This window comes from Ursus arctos, unplaced genomic scaffold (assembly GCF_023065955.2).
Source record: "Ursus arctos isolate Adak ecotype North America unplaced genomic scaffold, UrsArc2.0 scaffold_9, whole genome shotgun sequence".
NCBI classification, from domain to species: domain Eukaryota; kingdom Metazoa; phylum Chordata; class Mammalia; order Carnivora; family Ursidae; genus Ursus; species Ursus arctos.
The window spans coordinates 3,350,630-3,378,615 of record NW_026623111.1 but is presented as its reverse complement, the minus strand read 5'-3'; the positions used below and the strand labels follow the sequence as shown (position 1 = coordinate 3,378,615).

The 27,986-nt window shown below is 58.1% G+C and overlaps 1 protein-coding gene across 20 annotated transcripts in view; it reads right to left on the bottom strand.

Moving 5' to 3' along the window:
* ABLIM2 (actin binding LIM protein family member 2) overlaps nt 1–27,986 on the bottom strand; it is a 143,853-nt gene that overhangs the window by 89,609 nt on the left and 26,258 nt on the right. For all 20 annotated transcript variants that reach the window (XR_008958419.1, XR_008958429.1, XR_008958418.1 and 17 more), the window contains exons 2-3: nt 11,534–11,677; nt 4,097–4,280 (exon numbers count right to left, since the gene is read on the bottom strand). Coding sequence is in view for 3 of the 20 variants with exons in the window: in XM_044379362.3 (XP_044235297.2) it covers nt 4,097–4,280; nt 11,534–11,677 (328 nt within the window). In the remaining 17 variants the exon portion in view is untranslated. The remainder of the gene's footprint in view (nt 1–4,096; nt 4,281–11,533; nt 11,678–27,986) is intronic.

Genomic DNA, 27,986 nt, shown 5'->3' with positions numbered 1-27,986 from the left:
CATTCACCCCAGCAATATATGAGCGCTCCTTCAGCTTCATATCCTTCATACCCTTGCCAACACTTGTCATTGCCCACCTTTTTAGCTTTAGCCACTCTGGTGGATGGTTGAGGGTATCCCACCATTTTAATCTGCACTGTCGTGTGTGCATATAGTGATTCGTGTCTATTCTTCTGTGGAGTGTCTGTTAAATTCTTCTGCCCATTTTTTATAGGGTTTTTGTTTATCTTCTTATTGCTGACTTGTAGAAGTTCTTTATATATTTTGGATGCCAGTCCCTCATCAGATATATCTTATCTACCAGCTGACGGGCTTGCTTCTGCACTTTACCGTTGTCTTTTGACATCATTTTTCTTCTTCTAACTTTACTGTCATGTAGGTGTGCTGGCAACAAGTTCTCTTAGATTTTCTGTGCCTACAGAAGTCTTTATTTTGCCTTCATATTTTATTTTGTAGGGGGGACACATTTATTCATGTTATTTTAATCACATACATCTTGGAGATACTTGAGGTTCAATTAGAGACCACTGCAATAAAGCAAGTCAGATGGATCTTCTGGTTTCCCGGTGCATAGAAAAGTGATGTTTACACCACAGTCTATTAAATGTGCAATAGCATTAAGTCTAAAAAACAAGGTACATATCTTAATAAAAAATACTTTATTACTAAAGAATGCTAACCATCATCTGAACTTTCAGCAAGTTGTAATCACTGATCGCAGACCAGCATGACAAATAAGATCATACAAAAGTTTAGCATATTGCAAGAATTACCAAAAGGTGACAGAGAGACATGAAGTGAGCAAATACTGTCAGAAAATGCCACTGACATACTTGCTTGATGCAGGGTTGCCATGAACCTTCAATTGGAAAAAAAAAAAAGGAGTTTCTGCAAAGCACAGTAAGGTGAAGTGCACCAAAATGAGGTGTGCCTGTGCAAACATCCATACCAGTCAATGTGTGTGACTCAACAGTTTCTAGTGCTCTCAGACTTGTGCACGTGTCCCCAGGATCAATTTGAGGATTTTTCATCACCCAAAAAAGAAACCCCATACTCTTTAGGGGTCTTGCCTTCATTTTCTGAAAGTCTTTTTCTTTTTCTTTTCTTTTCTTTTTTTTTTTGACTTGGTATGGAATTGATTTTTTTCCCCTTATAACTCTCTAAAGATGCCATTCCATTATCTTCTAGGATGCATAGTTTAGGTAAGAAGTCTACAGTCATTCTTTCATTCCACTGTATATGAGGTGCGTCTTCTCTCTTGCTCCTTGTTGGATTTCTTTTTTTTTTTTTTAAGATTTTATTTATTTATTTGACAGAGATAGACAGCCAGCGAGAGAGGGAACACAAGCAGGGGGAGTGGGAGAGGAAGAAGCAGGCTCATAGCGGAGGAACCTGATGTGGGGCTCGATCCCAGAACGCCGGGATCACGCCCTGAGCCGAAGGCAGATGCTTAACGACTGCGCCACCCAGGCGCCCCTCCTTGTTGGATTTCTTACTACTATTTTTCAGAAATTTGATTATGATGGACTTAGTAGGTTTCTGTCATGTTTTTTTCTGCTTGGGGTTTATCAAGATTCCTGGATCCATGGGTTTATAGTTTTCATCAAAATTGGAAACTTTTCAGCCATTATTTCTTCAATTATTTGTTCTTCCCCTACCTCCAGGGTCTCCCCCTCCCAACCCGGACAGGCAGAAAGATCCATTATCCTTAGATCCCTGAATGTTTTAATGTCTTCCAGTCTCTTCTGTCTCTTTGCTTTAGTTTGTATAGTTTCTATTGTTATGTCTTCAGGTTCACCAAGCCTTTCCTCTGCAATACCTAACCTCCTGCTAATTCCTTTGAAGGGATTTGTCATCCCAGAAATTGTCATTTTCATTTCCAGAATTTCCATTTGGCTTCTTTTTATTCCTTCCGTAAGACTTCTACTTCCATTCACATTTTCCTTTAAATACCTAAGCATATTTTCAATACTGTTTCAAAGCCACCATCTGCTGGTTTCACGTCACTCTCATTTGTGGGTCTATGGATATTGACTGGTTCTTCTTCTGGCTTTGGGTCTCATTTCCCAGATTCTATGACTAGTAATATCTGACTGGATGTTGGGCACTGTCAATGCTATGTTGCTGAGGGCTGGATTTCCTGTCTTCCTATGAAGAGTGCTGGCAGGCAGTTAGCTCATTTGCAGATCAGTGCAAGGTTTTGGGGGTTTATTCCTGTACTATGTTTCAGCAGGTGCTTGTGGCTTTTGCTCTAGGGCTATCTTAGTCCCACTAATAAGGCACGACTTTTTTGGCATCCCCACTGCATACCTGGGTGTCTAACAACCTGGTCACAACTCGAATGTTTCCCAGACCAGGGAACCATTCAGCTTACAGCAATCCAGCCATTCTTCGTCCACCTTGTGAATTGTCCTCTATGCCTACATGGCTTTGTGTTCAGTGAAAGGCTCAAAGGTGCCCCCACATTGCTCTCTGTGCTTGCTCTGTGTGGCTCCCTCCCCTATGGGGCATAGCCCCTGCTGCTCGTATCACCACCTCCTGACTCAGTCTCCTCTCCTTGCAGTGTGGCTCCAGGAAGTGCCTCCAGGCACAAAGCTGGGTGGTTGCAGGGTCTGTTCCCTTTGTGGCCCTGGTCTTAGTCCCACACAGACTGCGCCCCAATGCCCCCACACAGTTGTTTCATGTAGAGTTTTGCAGCTGTGTACAGAGGCTGGTAAGTAGAGCCCAGTTATTCCAGCGTGACAGAGCTCGCTGCTGTTATTTTAAAAACAGATTATCCAGAGGTGATCTTTCAAACTTATTCTGATCATGTCCTTTTGTCTCTAAGAAATCAAACATTGGATCATCCTTGCAGGAACTCTGAGACCCACACATGCTGCAACAGCACAGTGACTGTCATTAGAAATAGTCCCTGTCATTGCTCCCTCCTCTCTGCAAGGCCCTGACGAAAACATCCATTTCTGTCCCGCACACATGCCACACCCACAGACAACAGCTTTGGGAACAACACTCAAAAAGTCCCCTTGAAACTGGGTGTGGTGAGACAGAGAAAACAGAGCAGAAAATAAACTCTGTGTTCTTTTTATTCTTTGTTTCTTACACATAGAACATCTCCCTGGGAGCAGTGTGTCTAGGACAGGGCGTGGGGTGCAGGAGGAAGCTGTTCACATGGGAAAGCTCCTCCTGGCCTCCCTCCTAAGTCCCCAGAGGTATGAGGCAGACTGGGGAGCTGGCTGCAGCCCTGCTGCGAGGGTCAGGCTCTTGTCTAACTCCAGTGATCCTCTGTCTCCTCCCTGCTCTGGGCCCTTCTCATGGATGCCAGGGGGCAGCGGGGAGGAGGGCCACACAGAGGGGAGGCAGGGACCCCAGTGTGGAGGCTGTGGCAGGACCCCAAGCACGCACACTTTGACATCTGAGTGGGGGTAGTGGCTGGGCAGATTCTAGAAAGGGAGGGACTCTTCCCCACATCTGGAAGACACTCATGCTTGCGGGTCATGCACCCGGGGGTTGGGTGAGAGGCCACCCACAGATCAAGGACTATGGACAGCTGAAGGGTGGTGGTGGATGGGCAAGGAGGGGCTGAACTGTGGACCCAGCAGGCACCAATATGAAAGAAGAAACGTGTGGAGGATGCTGGTAGGAGAGAAGCTCACCAAGGGGGCCGAGGATGGTGGGGAGGGAGCTCCTTCCCAGAAGCCCAAGGAGGCCTCGTGTTGACAGCATCAGAACCTGTTGGACCCTGTGCCCCATGGAAAGAGGGCCTGGTCCTATACTTCAGGCAGGGGGTAGAGGCCTGCGAGGTCTGGGGTTGGACAAAGGTGTGCCTTGGGGCATAGCTGCCCCGTGTCCACCTGCCACCCCTGGACTGGGCCCTGTCTCCCCTCCCAGCTGTGGCCCAACAGAAGGGAGGAGGGAGGGGAGGAGGAAGAGGAGGAGGGAGGGAAGAGGAAGGGGAGAGGGAGGAGGAAAGGAGGAAGGGGGAGAGAAGAGAGGAGGATGGAGGGAGAGAGGATGGAGGAGGGAGGGGAGAGGGAGGGGGGAGGGAGGAGGGAGGAGGATCAGGGCGGGAGCAGGGAGTCTCGCGGGCCTGACTCACCGGCACACGGCGCACACGAAGCAGTCGGGGTGGTAGGTCTTGCCCAGCGCCGACACCACCTCGCCCTCGATGAACTGGTCGCAGCTGAAGCAGCGGGTCCCGTACAGCCGCTGGTAGTCCAGCGTGCAGATGTACTCACCCTGCCGCACGAAGAAGCCGCCCTCGGCCAGGTCACAGCCGCATGCTGGGGGGAGCCGCAGCGTCAGCGGGGAGCTGACCGTCTGCCAGGTCCCGCCACACACAGCTCCCCCCTGACACAGGTCCCAGTGCAGATCTGGGGTGACTCGCCGAGCCCCTGGGGGGGCCAGGCTCCAGGCACAGACCCCAGCTCTGGCCCCTCAGCCTGGTGCTGAGTGGACAAAAGCTTCCAGAAAAGTAGCACCGACCCGGGACGAGAGTCAGGCTACGCTAAGGGGCCAGCCCCTGTGACCCCAGCAGGGGTGGGGTGTGATGCCTGTGAGCCCCTCCACGACTCCAAGCGGGCTGCGCCCAGCGTGGGATACAACAGGCCGGGAAGGCGCTCTGCTCTGGGCGGGAGGATCCGGTGTGGCGGAGGACAGATGACGTGGCCCGCGGTTGCCCCCGGGGCCACAGGGAAACTCCCTAACCGCCTCCCCGACTCCTGCCCGTTTCCACATCCCGATGTCTGTCTCCCACAGTGCGGACAAGGCCAGACCTCCCGCAGGAGGGAGAGAGACCATGAACACTTTTTGGCACTTTGCCAGGTGGGGAATGGGGCGACTTTCTCAGGACAGCCGGCCAGTCTGAGTCCAGGACACCCACGCGTTCACCCCACACACTCCCCCTCCAGCCCAGGGGCACGTGGGAGCCACGCATGGTTCCAGAGGGAGCCGCCTATGCCCACCCCGGCTGGCCCAGCCCCTCCCTGCGAGAGGCAAGGAGGACACCCTGCCGCTCCGGCCCTGCCAGCCAGGTCCGTCCTGGGTCCTCGTGGGTCCCAGCCCCCAAGCACAGTCTCGAAACTATGTCCTTCCTGCCTGCCTGCCTTCTTCCTTCACCATGTTTTTGAATCAACACTGAAAATACTTCATCAACACATCAACTGATTGCAAAGGATGCTGTTTCTGGAGAATTCCGAGTACTGGCATCTTGAAATTTAACTCGCGGCATCTTTTTGAGCACATCCGTGGAAGGCAGACGCCAAAGCAAGACCACCGACATCTACTTGCAACACCCGTAGCCAACGCCCAGGAAGAGCAGGGGCCTCACCCCCCCTTCTGCCTGGAGGGCCTGTGCCCACGCCACTTCCCCAGAGCACCGTAAGCAAATGCAACACACCCGATGTCCACAGCAGCCAAACCGCGGGAAGAGCCCGATGCCCAGCAACAGAGGAACGGGTAGAGAAGATGCGGGGTCTGTACAATGGGACACTACTCAGCCGTCAGAAAGGATGACATCGTACCATTTGCAATGATGTGGCTGGAACGGGAGGGTATCATGCTGGGAGAAATACGTCAGTCAGAGAAAGACTATTATCACGTGATTTCACTCACAGGTGGAATTTAAGAGACAAAACAGAGGATCATAGCGGAAGGGAGGGAAAAATAAAATAAGAGGAAATCTGAGAGGGAGACAAACCATAAAAGACCCTTAACTCTAGAGAACAAACCGAGGGCTGCTGGAGGGGAGGGGGTGGGGGATGGGGGAACTGGGTGACGGGCATTAAGGAGGGCACGTGATGGGATGAGCACTGGTGTTATATAAGACTGATGAATGAACTCTACCTCTGAAACTAATAAAAAAATAATAACTAGTGAAAAAAAAAAGCCTGGAAGTAAGTGCCACACCGTGCTCTCTGCAACAAAAGTTCCAGAGTCAACGTGGACATTGATTTATTAGGAATTTCTCGTGGTCACAAGGTTCTAAACATTTAATAAGCTATTCTGGGTTGGGTTATTTTTTTACAAAGATTAGTAGAAAGCTACCAAAATAACACATGCATTATAAATGTTGGTAAATCAGTTTAGACACATAAAGGAAAACTTTCCTGCATCAGCCTTTGGTGCCACGGACGGTGGTGAGCGAGGGGAGCCCCCAGTGTCTGGTCAAGGGAGCCCCGGCCGTGCAACCGCGCCTCAGCTTGGTGCCCAGGAGTCCGGGAGGCGAGGGAAGCCTGGCAGCCTCCCCGACCCCAGGTGCCTTCTCAGGCAGACAAGCTTCAGAAGAGCACCTGCGGAAGTTTGGAGTCTGGAGATGGAATCTCCAGGGAGTCGGGGTCCCCTGGGGCCCGGAAGCCCAGCCTGGTCAGTGGGGGGCCCCCCTCAGCTCATGCCTCACTACTCACTGCCCGCCACCTGTTCTCGCACCTGCCACCTGGGGACCCAGGCAGCCCTGCGGGGAGAGGTGTCCCTCAGCTCAGCGCCCATCCCCCACACAAGGTGAGGCAGTGGGCCTCTCCGGGGTCCCCTGTCCCCTCACCAGGGCCACAGGGCGGCACATGCTGCACACCAGTTATGGACAACAGAGCAGTGCTCCGCGGAGATGTTAGCTCTGCAGACAAAGCAAGACAGAAGCTGGGCAGCTGAAAGCCCAGATGTGGGAGCAGCCTGGCTCTGGATCCCGGCTTCACCTGCACACTTGGCTGTGTGCCCTGGGCAAGTTCCTGAACCTCTCTGGGCGTCTGCAGCCCCATCTGGAACACAGCCCACTTCCAAGGTAAAAGCAGCAGCACAGAGAAGCATCCTCTTAGCCCCGAGTTACGCAGGGCCCCATCAAGGCTGCAGCTGCACCGACATCCCTCATCCCTGGAGACAGAGGCCGTGGCCAGGCCCGAACCCTCCACACCTAGCAGGAGCATGTAAACCCCTGGAGTTGTCCTGCACCACAGTGCACGCCCAGTTGGCGTACCCCGACCTGGGAAAAACAGCCTACTGGGGCCTTGCTAGGAGACTTTTTCTGCAAAAGACAGCCGTGGAGCCAGGATGGCCCCAGGGTCCCCGGGTGCTGGCGTCTGACTGCCTTCCTGATCTTTACAAGGACATGCTGACATATCCTGGATGTAGGAGAAAAATGTGCTGACACACGTAGCGCCCACCGAAACCTCGTGAGTCAGCTTCACGGGCCCCGGGAGAGCTGATGCAGCCGCTTTCCAGCCACACCTGTCCCTGCTGGTCATCCCGGCTCCTGGCCGGCCTGCAGCCACCCCAAGCACATAGGTCAGAGTCCAAACCCCGACCTCCGTCCACTAAAAATAAAAACTCCAAATTCATTAGTAACCTAAAAAATCCTAATCGGGACAATCCTGACATTCTATCTTGCCTATCGAATTAGCCAACACTGAAACAGGGGAGCGGAGTAGCTGTGGGTGACCCCGAGTGTCGGTCCCCCGCTTCCCTGTGGTCACTCAGGAGCAGCTCTCAGGAGTGCGGGAAGCAGTGGGGAGATGCTTTCTGGAATACCGTTCGGCTCTGACTCTAAAGTACGTGAAAACTGCTCCTACCCTTTGACCCATCGATCACTTTTCGGGGACTTTATCCCCGGGAAATGACCAGGAACACCCCCAGAAGTATTGCCACAGCATTTCACACCCTGGTCCCCGCTGTGGTCAGAGTCAGACAGCCTGGGTTTGAATTCTCGCTGCCGCTGCTTCCCTGCTGTGTGACCCTGGGCAAGCCACGTAACCTCTCTGAACCTCTGAGTCCTCATCTGTAAACTAGCGTTAAGCACACCCATATCCTGCATGGTTGTCTTTGGAAATCAGTGAGATGGGGTGCAGGAGGCCATGTGGCTCCGTGCCAGGCTGGAATGGACATCGGCATCCAACAGCAGAGGGACGGCCAAGCTCAGCCACGTGTCTGAAGCTTTCCTTTGGTTCTGGAAGCCCTTGGTCGGTTTCTCATACATGCCCCGGGAATGCCTCAAAAGGAGAGAATGCGGCATTTTGCACCGTTCCCTTGTCACCCGCAGGTGCGCAGAGTGGCTCTCCAGTGGCTACTTATAGACCCAGATAGATGTGTCCTTGCTGTAAACACTGCAGCTGCCACCAAGCTACCTGCAGAGCTGGGGGGCTCACCACCCCATCACACCCCATTCCCTCCCTGCCGGGCTCTTTCCGCAATCGGGGTTCTGCTCAGTCCCACGGCTTCTCGGATCAGGAACGCCCGCTTTCTGGGGGTCATAGGTGGAGGTGGCCGCCCATGCTCAGCATTTCAGAGCGGGGCCGTGTTTCCAGGGCATTACCAGCAGGTGCAGAAGACCAGTCAAACCCCTCTTCCAACAGCACAGGTCTCACCGCACATACACAGTCAAGAGGGCTTTCAAGGCAAATTTCAAGTTGTTTGTAAAAATGGCAACACTTCGTTTTTTCTTGAGAACCTACTATGTGCTGGGTGTTTGACACATTTCTACCCTATTTTGCAGCATGAGAGTAGAGCCGGCCAGATTTCAACTCCCAGCGAGAATCACACGTCCTCACGGGGTGGACACCATGGGCTCTGGCCCCTGAACCCTTCCCCCCACACCCGCTGCGCCCCCGCATGGCACTGCCACAGTGGTCTATGGAAACAAAGGCGGACCAGAGCCCTCTTCTGTCCCTCGTCCCTGGGCGTCAGAGCCACGGGCCTCACAAGGATCCCCTTCCCATCACTCATTCTGCTCCGGCCTGTCCCCGAGTCCACCAGGCACACACCCTGCTTTCCTGTCTTTGTCCCAGATGCTCACCCTGGCTGCAAGGCTCTTCCCAAATATCCCTCAAGTCTTCACTCAGGTCGCCTCCTCCAGGAGGCCCACCCTGACTACCCAACTGAAAATAGCAACTCCCCTGCACTCCCATGCCTGCCTTTCCTGAGCCCCTCTTCCTTCCTCCCTGTACGGCACCTTCTAGCCCATGGTAAAACCTATTTATCCTATCCGGTGTTTATGGTCTGTCCCCCGCACTAGAACTCAATCTCCCCGAGGACAAGCACATCTGTTTTGTTCATGATGCATCTCAAGCCCCAGAACACTGCTAGCACAGAGTAGGTGCCCAAGAAAGCATTGTTGCATGAACCCCAAGGTTAAGATAGATGTCGCAGGGGGGTGGCGGGGGTGGGATTTGCACCCAGACCTCCAGGCATCGAAGCCCAAGACTGCAGCATCCATGAAGGAGAGTATAATTCCATAATCGTTTCGTGGATTTTCCCAGGTAAACTGAGGCACATCCAACAGTGCTAAGCTAATACACACTGCTTCGGTTCGCCTGGCAACATGCCCACCCAGGGACAGACGTGACTGGTCTCAGTGAGTCAGCGCCCTCCTTTCTGGTCCTCTGTGCCGGTACAGGTGGGCCTGGGACCCAGTTCTAGCCAATGAATCAGATTTGAAGTCTTTGGGGGACCTTGGGGAAAGGGTTCTCCCTGGTCAAAGGGAGGATCATGTGAGGAGGGAGCCCTTTGCCTGTGCATATCCCCCCAACCCCTTCCCGGGTTGGATGCTACCCTGTGAGGATGTGAAGCTTGGAGCTACAGCAGCCACCTTGAGACCATGAGGAGAGGCACTGCTGCCAGGCACAGGATGAGGGAGGGGGAGAGGGGACAGTAGGGGTGGGGAATAGAAAAAGAACCCAGGTCTTCAATGACTTGTTAAGCTGTTAAGTTAACCAGCTCTGAGGGTACAGGGGCCACCTCCAGACTTCAGGTTAAGACGGTAAGTACCCATGTGTTTAAGACACTATGAGTTGGGGATGGATTTTGATTCATCCAAAAGTACCCTCAATGATTCACAAGCTTTGTAGTTTCATGAGAACCTGGATAGAAGGCCAGTCTGAGACCGTGGGATCTTCATGCTCAAACAAACACAGTGTCTTCTGGCTAGCAGGGTGTCTTGGCCGCCCCACGTCATTCCTGAGCAGGTGAAGCACTGATGCCCCCCCAAGGGCAGGGCCCACGCTGATCCGCATGGCCGGGGGACAGCTGCCTGGCACGGGGTGAGGCTCTATAACTGGCCTTGAAACGGGGCCTGCGTGCCCACAGGTCATGCCACCAATGCCACTATTGCAGCAACCACGGGGGGGGCGGGCAGCCGCCGTCACACAAGGCCAGTCCCAGGAGCCGCCAGTTTGGCTCGCCGCAAGGAAGGGGCCACAGTTATTCCTATGTCTGCTCAGGAGCTAAAGCTTAGAGGACAAAGTGATCTGGCCCCGGTGACACTGCACGGGGGTGGAGGGCAGGGGCTCCCGGGGCAGTCCCCCCTCCCCCCGAACCCCGTGGGTCAAACCAGGACTTGATTCTGGAGTCTCATGCCTTTTATTGCATTGCTAAGGTCTGCGCTTACAGACAATCCTTTTAAACATGGTGGCCGCTTCCCCTGTGTCTTTTAAAATAACCTTTTAAAAAGAGCATTTTAATGGATTTTGCTTTTCAGACACAGCAAATTTATCTTTTGGAAAGTAGAGAAAATTAAACCAGACAAATCCCACAGTGGTCCGGCAAGCTCTGATGAAAAGGAAGAGATGTTTCAGGCGGGGTGAGGGCACTGACCAGGATGAGGGCACTGACCGGGGGGGGGGGGGCACTGACCAGGGTGGGGGCGGGGCACTGACCACAGCAGGGATGCAGCCTGATGGACAAAGGCAGTGTTTACAGGATGCCAAAGGCTTGCTATTCTCACACCCCCACCTAGGGCTGCTCCATCCTTTCCCAGAAAACAGGCCCCTCCAGGCTGTTCCCCTCTGAGGGGCGGGGTCGGGGTCACCCTCAGACTGAGGGTCCCAGGGCACACCCACCCCTGCCAGAGACGGTGCCACCCCAGAGGTCCCTGGGTGGGGACACTCGGGACACTCAGGTCTCCCCTGGGTCACTGGCTCCCCCAGGGCTCCCATGTCCCCCACGGCACTCTGCCCTCCTCCAGGGCCGGGGGCTTCAGGGCCATTTCTTGGGGTGCCCCCCATCACAACAGAAGAGTCCCAGCCAGTGGTTCTCAAGTTTTCTTTCCAAACAACAGGACTCAACAGCAGTCTTCACAGAGGGCCTGAGGCCATGGTGTGGCAACGGTGCAGAGCTCCTCTGGGGTGCGGGGCTCACCTGCGGCCTCACACCCCAACACACAGGAGGTGCCTCCATGGAAATCTCCAAGGGACTCAGCCGGGCCACACCCAGGCCTGGAATCCAGCCCCAGACAGGCTCCCCCAGCAGCCCCCTCAGCTAACAGTCTCACGTTGCTCCCAGGGCCACTGGCACGGGGAGGAGGCTGGGCCCCCAGTCTCGTCCCCCTCCCCCCACCTCCGCTCTGCAGCACTTAGTGGTCAAACCGCAGACGCGTCCACACGGCACACACCTGCCCCTGCCACCTGGATTGGCCCAGACCCCCTCCCCCCGCCCGATTCCTCCTTACTCCAAGTTAGAGCCCAAACACCTCCTCCTCTGCGAAGCCCTCTCTGGAACCTTCCGGAACCTTCCTTGTGGCCCACCCCCAGTGAGGACAAAGACCAGAGATGCTCACCTTTGCAGACGAAGCACTTGATGTGGAAATACTTGTTCTGCACCCTCAGCACCTCCCCCTTGCACACATTTCCGCAGGTGTTACACAGGATCGCGGTGCTGGGCGGCTTCTCCAGGGGGCTGTGCGCGGCCTGGGGCTCCGACACTGCCAGGGAGGGCACAAGGAGCCACGTTAAAGGGGCGACACACGCCAGGCACAGCGGAGCAAAGCAGCGGCAGCGTGAGGCCTTGGGGGCCCCGCCCCAGCTCAAGCCCCATAGGGTGTCAGGGGACAGACACATCTTCTTTGCTGGGGGACCAGATGGAACCTGGGTAATGTGAGAGGCCATCTGGTCAACCCCCAGTGGGGGGGGGGGGGCTCCTCTGTATGGAAGCCCCACCCAGTGGGCCATCTGTCCCCCATCCAGGTGGGCACACCTGCAGTGGTGGGGACATCACAACCCCTCCCAATGGGCAGCCTGTTCTCTTGCTACCTTGACCTGGCAGGACCGTGGCCAGCAGGGCCTCAGAAGCAAGGCCCCCCACCATGAGCTTGGCAGCCCTTCTGCAGCCAGGAGACCCGGAGCCCTCCCTTCTGCACGTACAATAACCACAGTCCTCCTTTGAGCTTGCTTCAGATTCCGTGTGTTCTGGGGCCATTGACCTGCATATTGCTGCTGTCCTCCGTAGAGCCAGCCATGGCCTGGGACGTTTATGGAAGCGCTGGAAACCCACTGAGGCCCAGGTCAGGTGGACAGTTAAAGGGCCTGGCCGTGGGGCTCTTGGGGTCTGGGCGGGGCCATACGCTCCTCACCCACATCCTCCAAAAACACTGACAGAGGCCTGTGTGCAGGACGCAGGGGCCCGTGGCCGGTCTGCCCCCCGAGGAGCTCCAGGCGGACGGAGGAGACAGCCCACGGGGCAGAGCTGGGGCTGGGGGAGGCCCAGGGGCCGGGGACCAACAGAGTCACTTGAAGCACAAGGAGGAGCTGGTTGGATGCTGGAGTTGGAGGCTGGCACAGAGGCCTGCCGGGCAGAGAGCACGGCCCACGCAGGGACCTGAACAGGCGGGATCCTTCCGACTCATGACCAACCCAAGAAAGCCAAACCCACTCCCCTCACCAGCCACATGGATGCCCCCTTCCAGCCTCCCCAGACCCCCAGCCGCTGTTGGGCTCACCCGAGTCCCCTTCCATCCTCTAGGAAGCTCCTCCCTCTACCCCCACTCTGTCTGCCTCTGGGTCTCTGCCAATCACAAGTACGGCCGGCTGACCCCCGGCTTCAATTCGCATCAAGTAGACCACTTTGCTTTTCTCGTGGGGGGGGGGTGTCTTTGCTCATTTCCACATCTTTCAACGGCACCCTTCTTTTTTGGTCTGGGGCCCCTGACTGAGGCTGAGACAAGGACGGGCTGCAGGTGTGTATCTGGGGCCAGCCGTGGGCAGGAAGGAGCGAGGGGACCTGAGGCCAGAAGTCTGCAGGTGCAGGTGAGCATCCACCTGGCTGCAGCTGAAACCCCAGGTGGGCCAGGGGGTGTGGGCTGGCCAGGAAGCACCTGCCATGCTTCGTTGGAGGGTTAAGCTATTTGTACACACACACATACACACATACACACACATTTACACAACCGTCGAACACTAGCTTTGAGCAATCACCAGACCTCAGGGTCTCCTCATCCCCGCTGTAAACATCAAGGAGGTCACTCCAGACAGAGGAGGACTTTCTCCACCCAATTTCCCACTGTCCCCCGCCCCAGCACCCTGCGTCCCAGCAGCCCCCGATCTGCCAGAGATGGGCTCCGCTCTGCTGCGGTTCCTGCCCGAGGTGCGGAGTTCAAGAGTGGGCTGCACAAAGTGGGGCTGGGCCATGCTGGGGACAGCGAGCTGTCCGAGCAGGATGCTGTGAACACCCCAAGGGTAGCAGGGTGCCAGCTGTCTGGGGATGAGAAGCAGGTGCAGGAAAGGCGGTGAGCGGCATGAAAATTATTCGGCGTTGCCCTGGGCACCCCAGAACCAGAGTCAACGCCTGCCTCTCGTTTCCAGAGGAGTCAGGATCCAAACAGCAGACAGGAGGGTGCAGAGCTGGAGGGGCCCTGTGAGCTCTGTCTGCCCTCCTGCGGCCATGGTGACATTCCCCACTCTAGCTTAAATGCCAACAGTAGGCTTTCCCTTTGCTTCTTTTTCCTGTAGAAAAAGTGCAGAAATTGCCTTATCTATTACTTAATAAAACTGGTGGGAGGCCACAGAGAGCAGGATTTCCTGGGGCTTGAATTTAAGATTCTCCTGGCAGAATGAGCCCCTGGAATCCAGGTTTGAAACCTGTGAACAGCCCGGGGCCTGGTGGGCTCCAAGGCTCGGTGGAGATTGTGGGGAGTGGGGGGGGGGGCAGAGATCGTCCACACTGTTATCTTCTCATCTGTCAGGCAGACAAAGAACAATAGCCTATCATCTGTCCACGAGCAGACAAGCAAGTTTTTATACTATTAGAATCTGGCTCAAGTCCAGCATGAGGGAAGGTCAAACCAGCCACCCTGGGGGTCACTGTGAGCCTTGGGGGAGCACAGGCTGTGGGGCAGACGGCCTGGGTGCAGCCCCAGCTTCACCTCCTGCGTGCTGTGACCCGGAACGCCCAGCCTTCCGTGCGTCTGTCCATCCACCCATCTGCCCTCTGCTCACATCACCTGCCCTGGGAAGGGGGGCGTTGCTAGGATGATGGGCTCAATACACAAAAGCTATTGTCATTTGCAAAAACACACAGCCTGACACCACCAGTTTCCTGGCTACCGGACAGCTATCTAGCATTGGGGGAGAGTTGCTATAAGACAGGTTTTGCTGGCGGGGGGCCAACTCTGCCCACCTAGAGCATTGTCTAAAGCCTCCCGGCGTCTGGGCACGAGAGCCATGTGCTGCCCTCTGGTGGTGGGAAGCAGACACTGCGCCGTGGGGATGGGTGCGGGCCTTCTGCGCAGGTGCCCGCCTGGCCCCGGGAACCCATCTGTCAATCCCGTGCCTTTCTGGCGGGAGCATCTCACCTCCCAAGGTGGACTCATTCCCCACACCCCGCAGAGGCCCAGTTGCAAGAAATCCCTGTATGTGGACTCTGATGGGGTGTGTCCCCTTCGGGAGCTGTTGTCCCTGCCGCTGAGGGAGCAGAGGCCCGGAGAGGAGGCCCAGGACCCGCAGGGGGCAACACCCGGGGTTTTCTCCAGGCGGCCCCAGGACAGGGATGGGTTGCTCCGGCCAGGCCTGCTGTCTGGTGTGTAGGTCTTACATAAGAAAGGAGAATTATCAAGAAACCAGGTATTAAGCCACAGATCGACGTGGAGGACACTCAGAGCCGTGTAACCGAGGGACACAAGCCGGGCCGCAGAGGCTGCTCGCTGTGCAAGTCCATGTTCAGGAAAAGGCAAGACCATGGAAACAGTTGCCAGGGCTTGGGGGAGGGGCGGTGAGCAGGTGGAACACGGGGTGTTTAGGGCAGAGAAGCCGCTCGCGTGGGACACTCGTGTGGATACGAGTCACTGCACGCTTGTCAGGACCCACAGCAGCTTCAACACCGGGAGGGAACCCTGATGGGAACTTTGGTTCGTAACAATGTATCAGACTGGGTTCATCACCTGTAACAACGCGCATATCGTAGGGGCAAGTTTGGGAAGTGGGGTCTATGGGAACTCTACTTTCTGCTCAGTTTCGCTGTGGACTCAAAACCACACTAAGAACTAAAGTCTGTGGAAAATGTGAAAAGGAAGAGAAACAGAGTGAGAACACCGGCCTCCAGAGGCCTGACCACAAACGCACCAGGCTCGTCGGGCCACAGTTGCAAGATGGGCTCCGCCTTGGGTTCCACGAGGCCCCCACCGTGATAACAACTTAACACAGAAACCCAAGTGGTGAGACTCGATCCAGGGGCTGTGACTATTTGACCCCCTGAAAAGGAAATCCCCACGGCGGGGAGCCTCGCTGGGAACAGGAATTACTCCTGAGACCCTCAGCCTGACCGGGGGCCGGCCCCACCGGCCCCGTGAATCCCTGGAGTCCCTCCGGGCTGCAGCCCTGCTCTTTCTCCAGGAGGCAGGTGCCCCGTGCTGCCGCACCTGCGGGGGGAGCCAGCGGGGCTGGGTGTGGGCCCGCATGCACACCAGGCAGCTGTGTGACCTTGGAGAGCTGACCCAACCCCAAGAAGCCTCGGGTATCACATCTATGAGCCAGAGCTGCGTCTTGTGAGGATTTTGTGAGACTCTATTAAAAGTAGAAAAAGCTCCCAGTGCAATGCCTGACAGTGCCTCGGACCCCAGCTGCTGGCCTGGTCATCCCCAGGTCCTCAGATCTCAGGGTCGCCCCGCACCTGGGGGTGGGGACGGGAGGCGGCTATCAGGAAGGAGGCAGGAGCTCCCCGGGGGCTGTGCCTGTGTTTACACGCCCGTCTAATCAGTATATCATCCTAGATTTGCCTCCATGCTTTGACCACCAAGCAACATGGCAGGGTAGGCAATGAGGAGAGGGACAGCCGTCCTGATCCCAGCGACGCCCCTCCCTGGCTATGTCACCTTGGGCAGGTCACATGCCCTCTGGAGCCTATTTTCTCCCCTATGAAATGAGGACAAGTATTCCCAAATGTGGGACCCTCATGTGGATCAGACCGGACGACTTGTGGGTAGCCAGTGACTCAGCTAAGCACCTGCTGGGGGGGTGCAGGAGGCAGTGACTTCGATGGGGGCCACAGCTAAGCACCTGCTGGGGGGGTGCAGGAGGCAGTGACTTCGATGGCGGCCACAGATGGCACCTGCTGGGGGGGGTGCAAGAGGCAGTGACTTCGATGGGGGCCACAGACGGCACCTGCTGGGGGGGGTGCAGGAGGCAGTGACTTCGATGGGGGCCACAGACGGCACCTGATGGGGGGGTGCAGGAGGCAGTGACTTCAATGGGGGCCACAGATAAGCACCTGCTGGGGGGGGTGCAGGAGGCAGTGACTTCAATGGGGGCCACAGACGGCACCGTTGGTGACCTCAAGCAGGTGGGGCTCCTAACATCGGCCTGAGCACCCAGCGGTGCCCAGAGCTGAGTCCGTGAGCAGGGCCAACCCAGAAGAGCAGCGGGCATCGCTGGCCCTTGGCTTGGGGAGCGGGGACAGTGGCTGAACCCCACCCCTGCCACTGTTAATATCAGTGCCAAGCTCAGCTCTCTCGCCCGCGTGGCTCACAGCAGGCCTCCCTGGCACTGGGCAAGTGGGCTTCTTTACCCTGATGAGCTGGGAACAGGCCTCTGGCCTCTTCACCCACGAAACCCTCCGGTTCTCCTCCTCCCTCTGTCGGCTCCGGCCCGACTGGAGCCACTTCCCACTTTGTTCATAGAAATTCATCAACCGGACATCACTCTAGATGCCCCAGCTGAATGCCCCATGTTTGTTGCTGTCATCAAAGCCAGAGGCCCGCGGTGATGCCCTTGGAACACATGCCCTGTGAGGTCTCCCTTCTCCCACGGGATCTTCACCAGGGCAGGGGCTGCCTCAGTGCTCAGGGCCTCCTCCGGCCCCGCAGCATCTGCCCTGAGCCTTCCCGGCGCCCTGACCCCTGCAGACCACCGCGAGTCAAAGCGCTTCATTGTGACAGCAGAGCTGCAGGTGCTCAGCCAGGGCACTCTCGACTCCAAGACCGCAGAGCACTGTTACTGAGTCCTGACTCACTCAGTCATCTGACAAACGCCTGAGGACCTACTAGGTGCCCGGGTTCCACAGGAACCAAACCGGCCCAGCCCTGGCCCCCACCTGCAGGGATGGGCTGTCACCCCCACTTACAGATGACGACCCCCAGACTTAGAGAAGGTGGGGCTTTCCCAAAGCCCCCCATCTAGAGGAGGGACTCAGCTGGGCCCCAGCTCAGGTGGGCGTGATGCCCGCCCATCCCCATAGCCACAGCTGTTCTGCACGTCCCGGTCGGGGGCACCCTCGTTCAGCAAACAGGGGAACAGAGGAGTTTGTGGGTGTCGGGGGGCCAGGGGTACACACTGGCTGGCCCACCAGGTGGCAGGAGGCAGGAGAGGGGACACGCTGGGCCGAGGGGACACGGCGGTGAGGAAATAAGGGGGAAGCAAGACGCCTGTCTTGTTCCAGCAATGTATCTCTCGTGCATGTCTCGCTTCCCAGACAGCAAGGCACACGTCATTCGTCATCCTCAGGGACATTTCCAACTGTTTCTTCTGCCCTTTCTCAGTGGCTAGGCACGTCCTGTCCTCCTCCGAGGGCCCAGTCCGTGCTGGAGCCCAAGCCAGTGTGTCTGACGTGGCCAAAGACCACGTTCCCTGGTCACCTCATCGTCCAGGACTTGCACTGGAGGTACCTGCCCCTCAGGACAGCACGTGGGAGCCCTGTGCGCTCGGCTCTGACTGGTCCCCTCGCCCCGTCAGCTGTGGTGGCTCTGCTGCGCTCCCCACCCTGCTGTTCGGCTCACGCAAACCACCGGCTGGGGCTCCAGATGGCACGACACTGCTCTAACATTGAATAAGACATATAAACTGTGCGGACCCACCCAGTCCCGAGACTCCGATACACCCAAGGTGGGTCCCAGGCACACAGTTCCCGTCCTCCCCCAGGCCTTCACCTCTAACCATGACAACGAGCAGAGAGCCACAGAGTGAGGCATAGCAGGGAGATGAACCTGTGTGCAATCAAGGAGGACTTCTAGGAGGAGGTGACATGAGGCAGACAGGTGTCTTCTGGGCCTTCAGCAAGTACCCGTCACCATGCTCATCTCTACCTCAGTATTGACCACACTGAGTGGCCCTTGTCCATCGGTCTGTGTGCCTGCCTTGCCTGGCTTGGAAGCCCCCCCAGGCCCAGAAGCCGGGTCTGTGAAGTGTGTGTCCCGAGGGCTGGGTTTAGAAGAGACGGCCCTCACACACCACGTGGCCAGAAGCATCCTTGTGGCTGGTGCGTCCCGCAGCACAGGTGTTCCTGGGAGCTGGTTTTCAGTGTGGACTTGAGGGCCCACCCAGCCCCAGGCCCCGAGCGTCTGCCTCCCCTCGGAGCACACTGTTCTGCAGGCTGTGTCTCAGGTGGGGAACAGGGTCCACGCACTCCCGCTGCCCTCCCCAGGACTGCGTGTTGGAAAATCACACCAAATCACACGAGAGCACTCCCTCCCCTAACCTACTTACGGGGCCGACTGCTAATTATAATCACGAACCGGGATCGGCTCTCTGGAGCGGCCATTCTCGCCACGGCCGTCGGCAGCCCGGGCCCAGCAAGCAGGCTCTCCACTCGGCCACAGAGGCGACCCCTCTGACTCTTCAAGTGTGCCGTCCGTCCAGGACCTCCACCCAGCGGAGATGCGGTGGGCTCCCACTCCCTGCCGAGCCCGGGGCTGGCTCGGGGCTCAGGCAGAGAGATTAGTCCCGGCCCCCAGGAGCTTGCATTCAAGAGATGGGGGACAGAAGCAGCCCCCACGGAAGCTCATTGCCCCAGACACCTGAAGTCCCAGCACCCACCCCCACGCCCGTTTCCATAGTTACATCATCAAACTGCAGGGACCGCACCGGGATGCTGAGTGTGCTCATCCGAGCCCCTGACCTGGCCAGGGCCAGACGGCGGTTAATTGTCCACGATCCACTCCACTCCGCTCCGCCGGAATTCTAAGCAGTGGACATGGGCTTTGAGCACAAATGTTTGCAGACAGAACAGGTTATGTGAAAATGCTTCATATTCCCAAACTGGCCACCTGTACCTCGCAGCTTCTCCATCGCCCTGGGCCAGGACATCCGGGGGGCCGACCCACCAATGGTCCTCTGTGCCCTGCTCAGGGCCGTCCCAGGGCACCGCAGTGAATGTCTGCTGGGTGGATGTGAGCCGCCCCCCTCTCCTGTTCACCTCACTGCACTGAAGGCCTTTCTGACGTCCTCTCCTCTGAAGGGTGTAGGCTCCACGCCTGCCTGGCTCACCCATGCAGGCCCCGCACCCAGCCCAGCGCCTGGCACCTGGCAGGTGCTCAGTAAATGGGACGAACCAATACCCATCACACTGAACGGCAACATTTGGGGCACTTGCTCGTCTCCCCCTGAGCACAGCACGCCTCAGCATCTGGCCATGCAACCACCACTCCTCGAGGTCTCCGCACACTCATCCCTCTGAGCTCGCCTGCGGGCTTCGAGGCAGACTCCCATCCCACGAGCTCTTCTCCACTGTGGCTCTAACACGTCTCCCACTAAGCAGCAGGGCCTGAGGACGCCCCCACCCCCCCAGGAACACGGGCGGGCTTTTAGGACTGGCTCGGCCAACAGATGTGATGGGAGCGACACCATGTGACTTCCAAGCTAGAGAAAATGCCACAAACTGTCTTGCCTTTAACGACGCTCATGCTTGGAGCCTGGCGGCCATGCAGTGAGGAAGCCCAACCTCCCCGAACACCGAGCGACTGCACACGGGGGACGCGTGGATCCATTCTCCAGAGGTTCCCATCGTCCCCAGCACTCGGGTCACCCCAGCCTGCAGGTGACATCGTGGATAGGACAGAAAACCTCCCTGCCATGCCGTTCTGAATTTCTGACCCTCAGAGCCCGTGACTATAACAGATGGACGTTTGGTGCCCGAGGTTTGGGGCAGTTTGTTATGCAGCCACAGAAAACCGAACACTGCCAAACCAACCCCAGGAACCCTCCCCCAAGTCCTGACACAGTGTCCTCCCAACTTCTGCACACAGCCTGCCTGAGGCCTGGGACCTCTCCGGAGACAGGAAAGTCCCTCCCTCCACAACCAGAGACCCATGAGAAGGTGCTGGCTGCTTTGACCAGGGAAAGGAGGTGCCCAGAGTCTGGGCTGACCTGGCCTGGAGTCTTCCCTGCCACCCTGAGATAGGTACTCTTGCACCCATTTGGCAAGAGCTAGAAACCAGGCTCAGAGAGGTACACTAACCAGCCCAATGCTGCACAGCCAGGAGAGGCAGAGGCAAGATTCAACCTCGGGGTTGTCCTCCTACCCTGGCTCCAAAGTCCAAGTGTCTGAGTAGGTCCCCACTTTGACCCAGTGGGAAAGTGTCCCCTTGAACCCAGCGAGCTCATCACAAGGGAACAGCCAGGACAATGGAGGCCCCAGGACAAGCTCTCCCAGCTGACAAGGGCCAGGATCAGGGAGGGTGGCCTTGAGCACAGCCACCCTTTGCTTGGGTCCCTACCCTGCTCAATTACCTTCTATGGCTCCCCACAGCCACCAGAACTCAGCTCAGCCCCCAGAGGGACCCCCACGCCTCCAAGCCCCACGTCCAGCTGGTTCCCTGACTTACCTCCCACTGTTCCCTGCCCCGGACTCTTTCCCAGAGTTGTCGATGATGGCCCCAGCACGGGCCCTGGCTCGCACCATCCCCTCTCCTGGGAGGGCTGTTCACGTCCCCCTCCACCTGGGAAAACAGCTTCTCCAAGGCCCATGTCCAGTGCCCCCTCTGTCCAACAGCGCACTCCCAGGGAGCCCCGCGTGCTAAGCCTGTGCTGGAGGCTCTGAGCACCTGGCCTCTCAATGCCACAGCATCCTCGAAGAACACTGTACCTCCTTGACAGACCTGGAAACAGGTGCGGGGGGCTTGCCCGGTGTCCCCCTGGGCCACGGACTGCCACCTTGAACGAGTCACGTCACCTCTCCCCCAACGGCCAGTGCCCCTCTGGCCCCTCAGCTGGAGACCCCACTAGAAGCTCCTGGGTGCTCTCCAGGGTCCCCTAAATGCCAGTGCGGGGCTGGGGTAACACAGGACCCAGGTCACCTGAGAGCACCTGGGTCATGCTCACTGTCCCAGCGAGATCAGCCTCCGAGGTGCCTCAATGGGTCACCCCACACTGAGGTGGGGGCCAGGTCGGGGGGTTTCACAGGGTTACACCCCACTAGACCCAGGGAGGCCAGGGACTCAGAGGTTGGTCTCCAACTAAGTGACAACACCTTGGCCTCTGGGTCCCAGCGGACCAAGCACAGACCCCCAGGGCCCCATGGTTCCTCCTGCTCCGAGACGGGAGTGCATTCTGACAAAGTCACTCTCAGCCACACACAGGGCTGTGGGGCCAGCAGGCAGCCCCACAGGACCCGGGATGAGCCTCCAACTTGATGGGGGGAGGCAGGAGAAGGAAAACCCGCCCGGCCGGCCGAATCTCCCTTCCTCCAGACGGAGTGTGTGAGCCATCCAAGGGGGTCCCAGGAGGCCACAGAAAGAGCCCGTCTGTGACGGCTGAATTGTGTCCCCCCAGATTCATAGGTCACCCCTAAGCCCCTGCACTTCAGACTATGACCTGATTTGGAGACAAGGTCTTTGCAGAGGCGGTCGGCCTAAAGCGAGGTCGTCACGACTGTCCTTACACACAGGGGACGTTAGGAGGGACATTAGGACACAGAGACAGACACACAGGGCGACCAGGTGCAGACACAGGGAGAGGCCCACTGTCTGCCAGCCAAGGACAGATCTTCCGTCACGGCCGCCAAAGCAACCGCCCTGCGACACCTGGATCTCGGGCTTTCAGCCTCCGGGATGCAAGCAGGGGTCTGCTGGGTAAGCTCCGGTGTGTAGTGCTTTGTTACCGTGACCCCAGGAGACAAGTCCGCCACCCCCGCGGGTGGGAAGAGCAGGAAGCCAGGCCTGGGATGTGCTGGCATCCCTCCTCCAGGTCTGTTTTCCATCCGCAGGGGGGACAGTGATGTGACCCCACGCAGGGCTTTCGGAGGATGGTGACGGGGCAGGGCTGGCTCGTGGTGGGGGCTGGGCGTGATGGGGGTGGGGGTCCCCGTCCGGAGGCAGAGCTGGCAGCAAGGCGATGACAAGCTGGAAGCTCAGGCTGGCCACCGGGCTCAGCAGACTCCAGCTCCAGCTTCTGGCAAGTCCCATCGCACGTCATGCCTCCAGCAGCTGGTGCGGGCGGCCTGGCTACCCACGGCCCCTAGGGTGTTATTTCACGGCCGGAAGAGCGGCTCTTCCTGACCGCGGAGGCATCCGAGGAGCACATGGGTGGCATTCCGGAAGGTCAGGGCGCAGTGGGCATCTGGGCCTATCCTCTCCCCACACTTGCCCCGGGGAAACGGCCAATGGCAGAGAGGGGCGGACCCCGCCCAGGTCGCACACAAAGTCTGGCCAGGCCGGGCACCGGGCTCGGGGCTCCAGGTCCCCAGGCCAGTCCCTTGTCCTTCCCGTCACACCACCATGGGCCAGGGCAGCCACCACGGCAGCAGTAAGTGACCTTGTCTGGGTCAGGGCCCACGACCCGGCAGATGCCAAAGATGTTCCTTAAATCGCATGGCAACAGGACACATGTTTGACAAGTCGAAGCTGCGCCTGGCGCATCAGCACGGTGACAGCAGTGTGTGTGATAACATCATCTTGCAGTCCCCGTGGCCGGGCTAAGGGCCAGGCGCTGCACTTGGCAATTTCCATCAACGACCAGCACAGAGGGGACGGGCAAGGAGCAAGGCTGGGGCTCGAACCCAGGCCGCCCCGTCTCAAGCCCCAGCTGCGGACTCCCACCGAGGGGGTCCGTGAGGGCCCCGTTCATCCTGCCAGGCCCTCACTCAGCAGGCCGGCTCCCGTGAGACCCCGCCAGTGTGGGGCCCATGGCCGGAGGCCTGCCAGGACGCCCCCAGTGCACACTGACCAGTCAGGATCACCGGCAGCCCCCCTCCTGCCCAGGCCTCTGAGGACGGGGCTGCAGTGTGACCTGCAGACACTGCCTGGACGGGGGCCCCGCTGCCCCACTGTACATTAGTCCGGTTCCTGCAAGGATGGCCACCGGGGTCTGAGAGGTCACCGCCCCCCTGACCTCTCCTCCCGGCTTGCTGCCCAGCAGGACGCCACCCACAGTCCAGATCCTGCTAAGCCCCCCTCACCTCTACTCCAATCATCCTTCTTGTCCCGCAAAATTGGGAACTGGCCACTGTTGACAACTTCGCCGACGGGCAGACAGAGGTTCCCAGGCCAGGACTGGACCCTTGTCTCCCCAGCCCTTGCTCTCCCCACTGCGCCGCGCTGGGTGGGAGGGAGGGAGTCAGCTCTGGGGAGGTGAGGCCCTCCCGGACCTGATAGGTGTGTGCGGTCTTCCAACAAGACAGCTTCACCTGCCTCCACCCGGCCCCTTCTCCAAAGACCTCCCTCCCAGTGGCACTGCCTTTACTGCTTGGAGCAGCCTGGGGACGGGGCAGCTCACCGCACTGGGCACAAGCGCCCGTTTAACCTCAGGACCTGGCTCTGGTTCCCAGTGCAGCTAGAAGGACCCTCCTTTGCCCAAGGGGGATTCAGGCCCCCCGCTTTCTTCCATGTCAGCTGGCAGCCTTTCCTTGGAGACTTTAATTCCTGTCTGACCCTCCCCAATGCCTGGTCTGGTCATCCCCTTACTCCCGGTCCCCCAGGTGCTTGCATGGCGCATGGAGACCCTGATCCCCCGGATCTAAAAGCAGCTACTTATGCCTGAGCCTCTAAAACCTACAGCAAATTGCTGGGCGCACCCCAAAGCTCAAGTTAAAATCCCCCTAACCTGCTCCTTCAGGCTCAATGCCGTGTCTCCTCCGTCTACCCAGGATGGAGTCTGCAGAGGGGTGGGGAGCCTGCGGGATGTCTGGCTGGGGCTTCCAGGCCCCTGTTCCCCCTTCCTCTGTGGGATCACCAGGGCTTGGCGAGGGCAGCACCAGCTGCCAGGCGCACAGGGCTGGCCTGTGGCTTCGTCGGAAGGCCTCGGGCAGAGTCCGATCCCAGTGCCCACCCAGGAATCCCCACACTTCCCTCCTCTGTGCGGCCTGTGTGCCCCACATGCCGGCACCCACCTTCCATTTCTGAACCCCACACCTGCCGTGTCCATGGGCAGAACACATCTGGGAACATGCATGGCCACGATGGGGCCACACGATGTAGCCCTACTTCGTCTGTCACAGTGGGGCCCCCAGCACGCGCCAGGCCTCCAGCAGCATCGCTGGGCGCCAACGGGCACGTCCCCCAAAGGCAAACATACGTGAGCTTCCCGTACAAAGATCTGTCTTGATCTTGAGACACAGGTGGCCCCACCCAGCTCGGCGGGCGTCTGGGAGTGAGGTTGGGAGTCGCTGTGCCTCCTGGAGGGCTGGGGGGGACGGTCTGCAGAGCTGAGCTGGAATGGGCAGACGTTGCTGCTGGGAAAGAGGCACACTCGAGCCCCTATAATTTGGTGGCTCTGTGAGTATACAAGCAAACGCTGGCCGTACAACGCAGGCACGTTCAGGGTGGATGTGACCATGCCCCCCATCCGTGCGGGCACGGTGTAGACACAGCTCCAGGCCTGCCAGCAGCCGGCACGTGAGCCAGGACCACCCCACACAGCAGAGAAGGAGCCTTCGGCCCAGGGACGCTCAGTAGGTGGTGAGATCACAGCCTGGAAGCGGTGGGGACCGGTTTGTCTCTCCAGGCCTTTCCCCCCAAGCACAATTGGTCTCCTCTTGTGCTGGCCTCCCACTCGCTGGTCCACGGAAGGCTGGTGGCAGGGGGCATGTCCTGAGTGTCTAATTAAAACTGGGCGTCCAGAGTGTTGGCCCAGGGCCCAGGGAAAACTGAGACGTGCAGGGCCTCTGTTCAACGTGCACGCCACACTCCCACTCTTTCCGCCAACCCCGGGTCCCCAGGGGCATTTTACTTGTACCAACGGGACCCCCGCGCACAAACCAACGTCTGTGGGGCCATCTGGTCTTGGAACTCGGGAGGACTGGGGTTCGTTTACGCCTGGTCGCACAGCCCGTGCCCGGCGACGGGCCCCCTGCTCCGCCTGGACAGTCCCGGAGGTGTGGCCTCCGGATGTCACCCAGCGCTGCGTGGGAGCCCAGCCCCCGCCTCCCCAGACAACAGTTCCTTAGGTTTCAACAACACAAGTAGCTGCTTTTTGGTGACAGAAGTAATACGATTCGTTGCCACAAACCCAAACAGCACACAGAAGTCAGGAAAGAATTAAAATCCCCTGCTCATCTTCAACCCTGAGAATAACCACCGTTCAGCTCGGTGGCCATTCCAGGTGGCAACTGTGTGCCACAAACGACACGTGACACGTGTGCATTTACACACACAGACACGCGCCTAGGACATGTGACGCCATGGGATCCACGATACGACATAATAGAAGAACATGGTCTTTTCAGGGGGCAGAGCCTTGTCCTCACATCCTGGATACGCTCTCCTCAGTCTCCTAAATTCCCACGTGGAACCCACCCCGCGCGGCAGGAGGGGCTCAGTGCACACTTAGAAAAGTTTATCGAGATGTAATTCACAGACCGTACAATCCCCCTATTTAAAACGCACAATTGTATGACTTTGAGTGTAAAGTTGACCCCTGAACCACATGGGGGGTCCACATGTCAGTGGACCCACTCAGCTCAAACCCGTGTTGTTCACGGCCCCCTGTACTCAGAGTGGTGTACCGGTCAGCACAATCAATTTTCAAACATTTTCAGGGTCCCGAAAAGAAACCCCTTGCCCATTGATCTCTGTCCCTCTCCATGCCCCCTCCCCCAGCCCCTGGTGACCCATGATTTACTTTCTGTCTCTATGGATCTGCTCCTTCCGGACATTCGTATACACGGACCCGTACGGAGGGCAGTCGTCTGGCTTTGGAGGAAAGCAGAGCACTTCCGAGCCTCATGCAGGTCGTAGCGCGAGTCGGGCTCTCCATGACCACTAACACGCCGTCACAGGAAACGCCCCACGTTCCATTCACCGGGTGAAGGGCTCTGGGGTTGTTTCCACCTGCTGGCTGTTTGGATAAGCTGCTAGAACGACTCAGGCACAACCCAAGTGGGGACATGGGCGCCCGCGTCTCTCAGGGCCTCCCAGGGGTGAACTGGGCCTTGGCCATTCATATGGTGACTGTGTTTCAGCATCGGAGGACCCGCCAGAACTGTTCCTAAGTGGCTATGCTGTCAGCCCTTCCCACCAGCCGTGGCGGGTGAGGGTCCCGCGTCCCCATATCCGTGTCTTTCTGACCGCGGCCTTGGAGCGGGTGCGTGGTGGCGGCCCACGCGGTCTCGATTCACACCCGTGACGACCCGTGATGCTCATTCGTGCTCATGTGTCTCCTTCAGAGAATCGTCTGCTCAGACCCTTGGTCCGCGTCCTGTGGCCGTCTCCGTACAGCGACGGAGCTGAGTCCTAAGGGGTGTTTACATGTTCCAGACGCGGGTCCCTCGTCACATACGAGATCGGCAACACAGTCTCCCGCTCTGCCAGCTGCTCTGTCTTCCTCATGACGGAGATCGGCAACACCGTCTCCTGCTCTGCCAGCTGCTTCTGTCTTCCTCATGACGTTCTTTGCAGCAGAGGAATGCTCAGTTTTGATGCAATCTAATTTATTTGTGTTTTCTTTCACTGCTCATGTCCTTGGGGTCGTGACTAAGAAACTTCTGCTTAACCTGAGGGCCCAGAGCTTTCCGCTGACGTCGTCTGCTCTGAGCTCCAGAGCGAGCTGTTTTCAATTTTACAATAATTTCACATAAGCGGAATCACACTTCCTTTGCTGCCGTTTCTTATCTGAGGCGGGAACAGTGGTGCTTGGTGCACGGGGTTGGTGCCACTTTTGATGACTGCTGTTTGCCCTTTGCCGTCGGCGTCACCGCCCACTGTCTGGTGGAAGGACATGGTGTGCCCAGCTGAGAGCTGCCCGCCGCCGGCACGGAACCTCCGCTGCAGACACGGACGTCGTGCTCACAGGCCGCAGCTCCCGGGACCGCTGGTGGTATCGAACAATCCGGCACGCCCAGCAGCCCAGCCAGTTACCGGCCCCCAGCCAGCCAGTGCGCCAAGGCCGGGGAGGAGAGCCCTGCTCGGGTCTGTGTCTGGCCAGCAGGGGGGGGTGGGGGGTGGCTACAGCTTCGGGGAAACAGGTGTCTGCTATGCTCCCTCACGACATCCAAGAAGAGGGCCTACCATCAACACGGGGTTACAGAGGGGGCCCCTGAGGCCCCCAGGAGTGGTGAAGTGCCCTGCTCAGGGCACAGCGAGGCCAGGCTGGAGATGCTCTCAGCTCGCTGGTCAGCTTCCAGGCAGCCCCCGCACACCCTGGCTCTTAGAGGCTCTCCCAGTGCACTCTGGCCTTCCTCTGCTCCTGCGGTCCAGGCTCCCTCGCTGAACTCACTCCTCCTTCCCCAAGGGTCTCCCCGACCCCCTCTCAGCTCCTCCTCCCATCACCCGTGCTGTTGGCCCCTTGCCGAGTCCTGAGTTTGAGTGGACGAGGAGATCCCTGTTTGTTCTCCAAACGGTGACAGCCCCAGCAGAACTGGGGTTCTGAGACCGTCCCTTCAAGCAGGTTGCCCAGCCTGGGCTCACCTGACATTCTCGGTTGGACAAGTCTTTGCTGTGGGGACCGTCCTGGGTTGGCAGCACCCTTCCCCCACATGTGACAAACAAAGCTGCCTCCAGACATGGCCAGACGTCCCTGGGGACCGCAGAATCAGCCCCGGCTGCAAGCACAGCCTTACAGGAGAAAGGAAGGAAGGGCAGGCAGGCGTGGGGAGGCAGA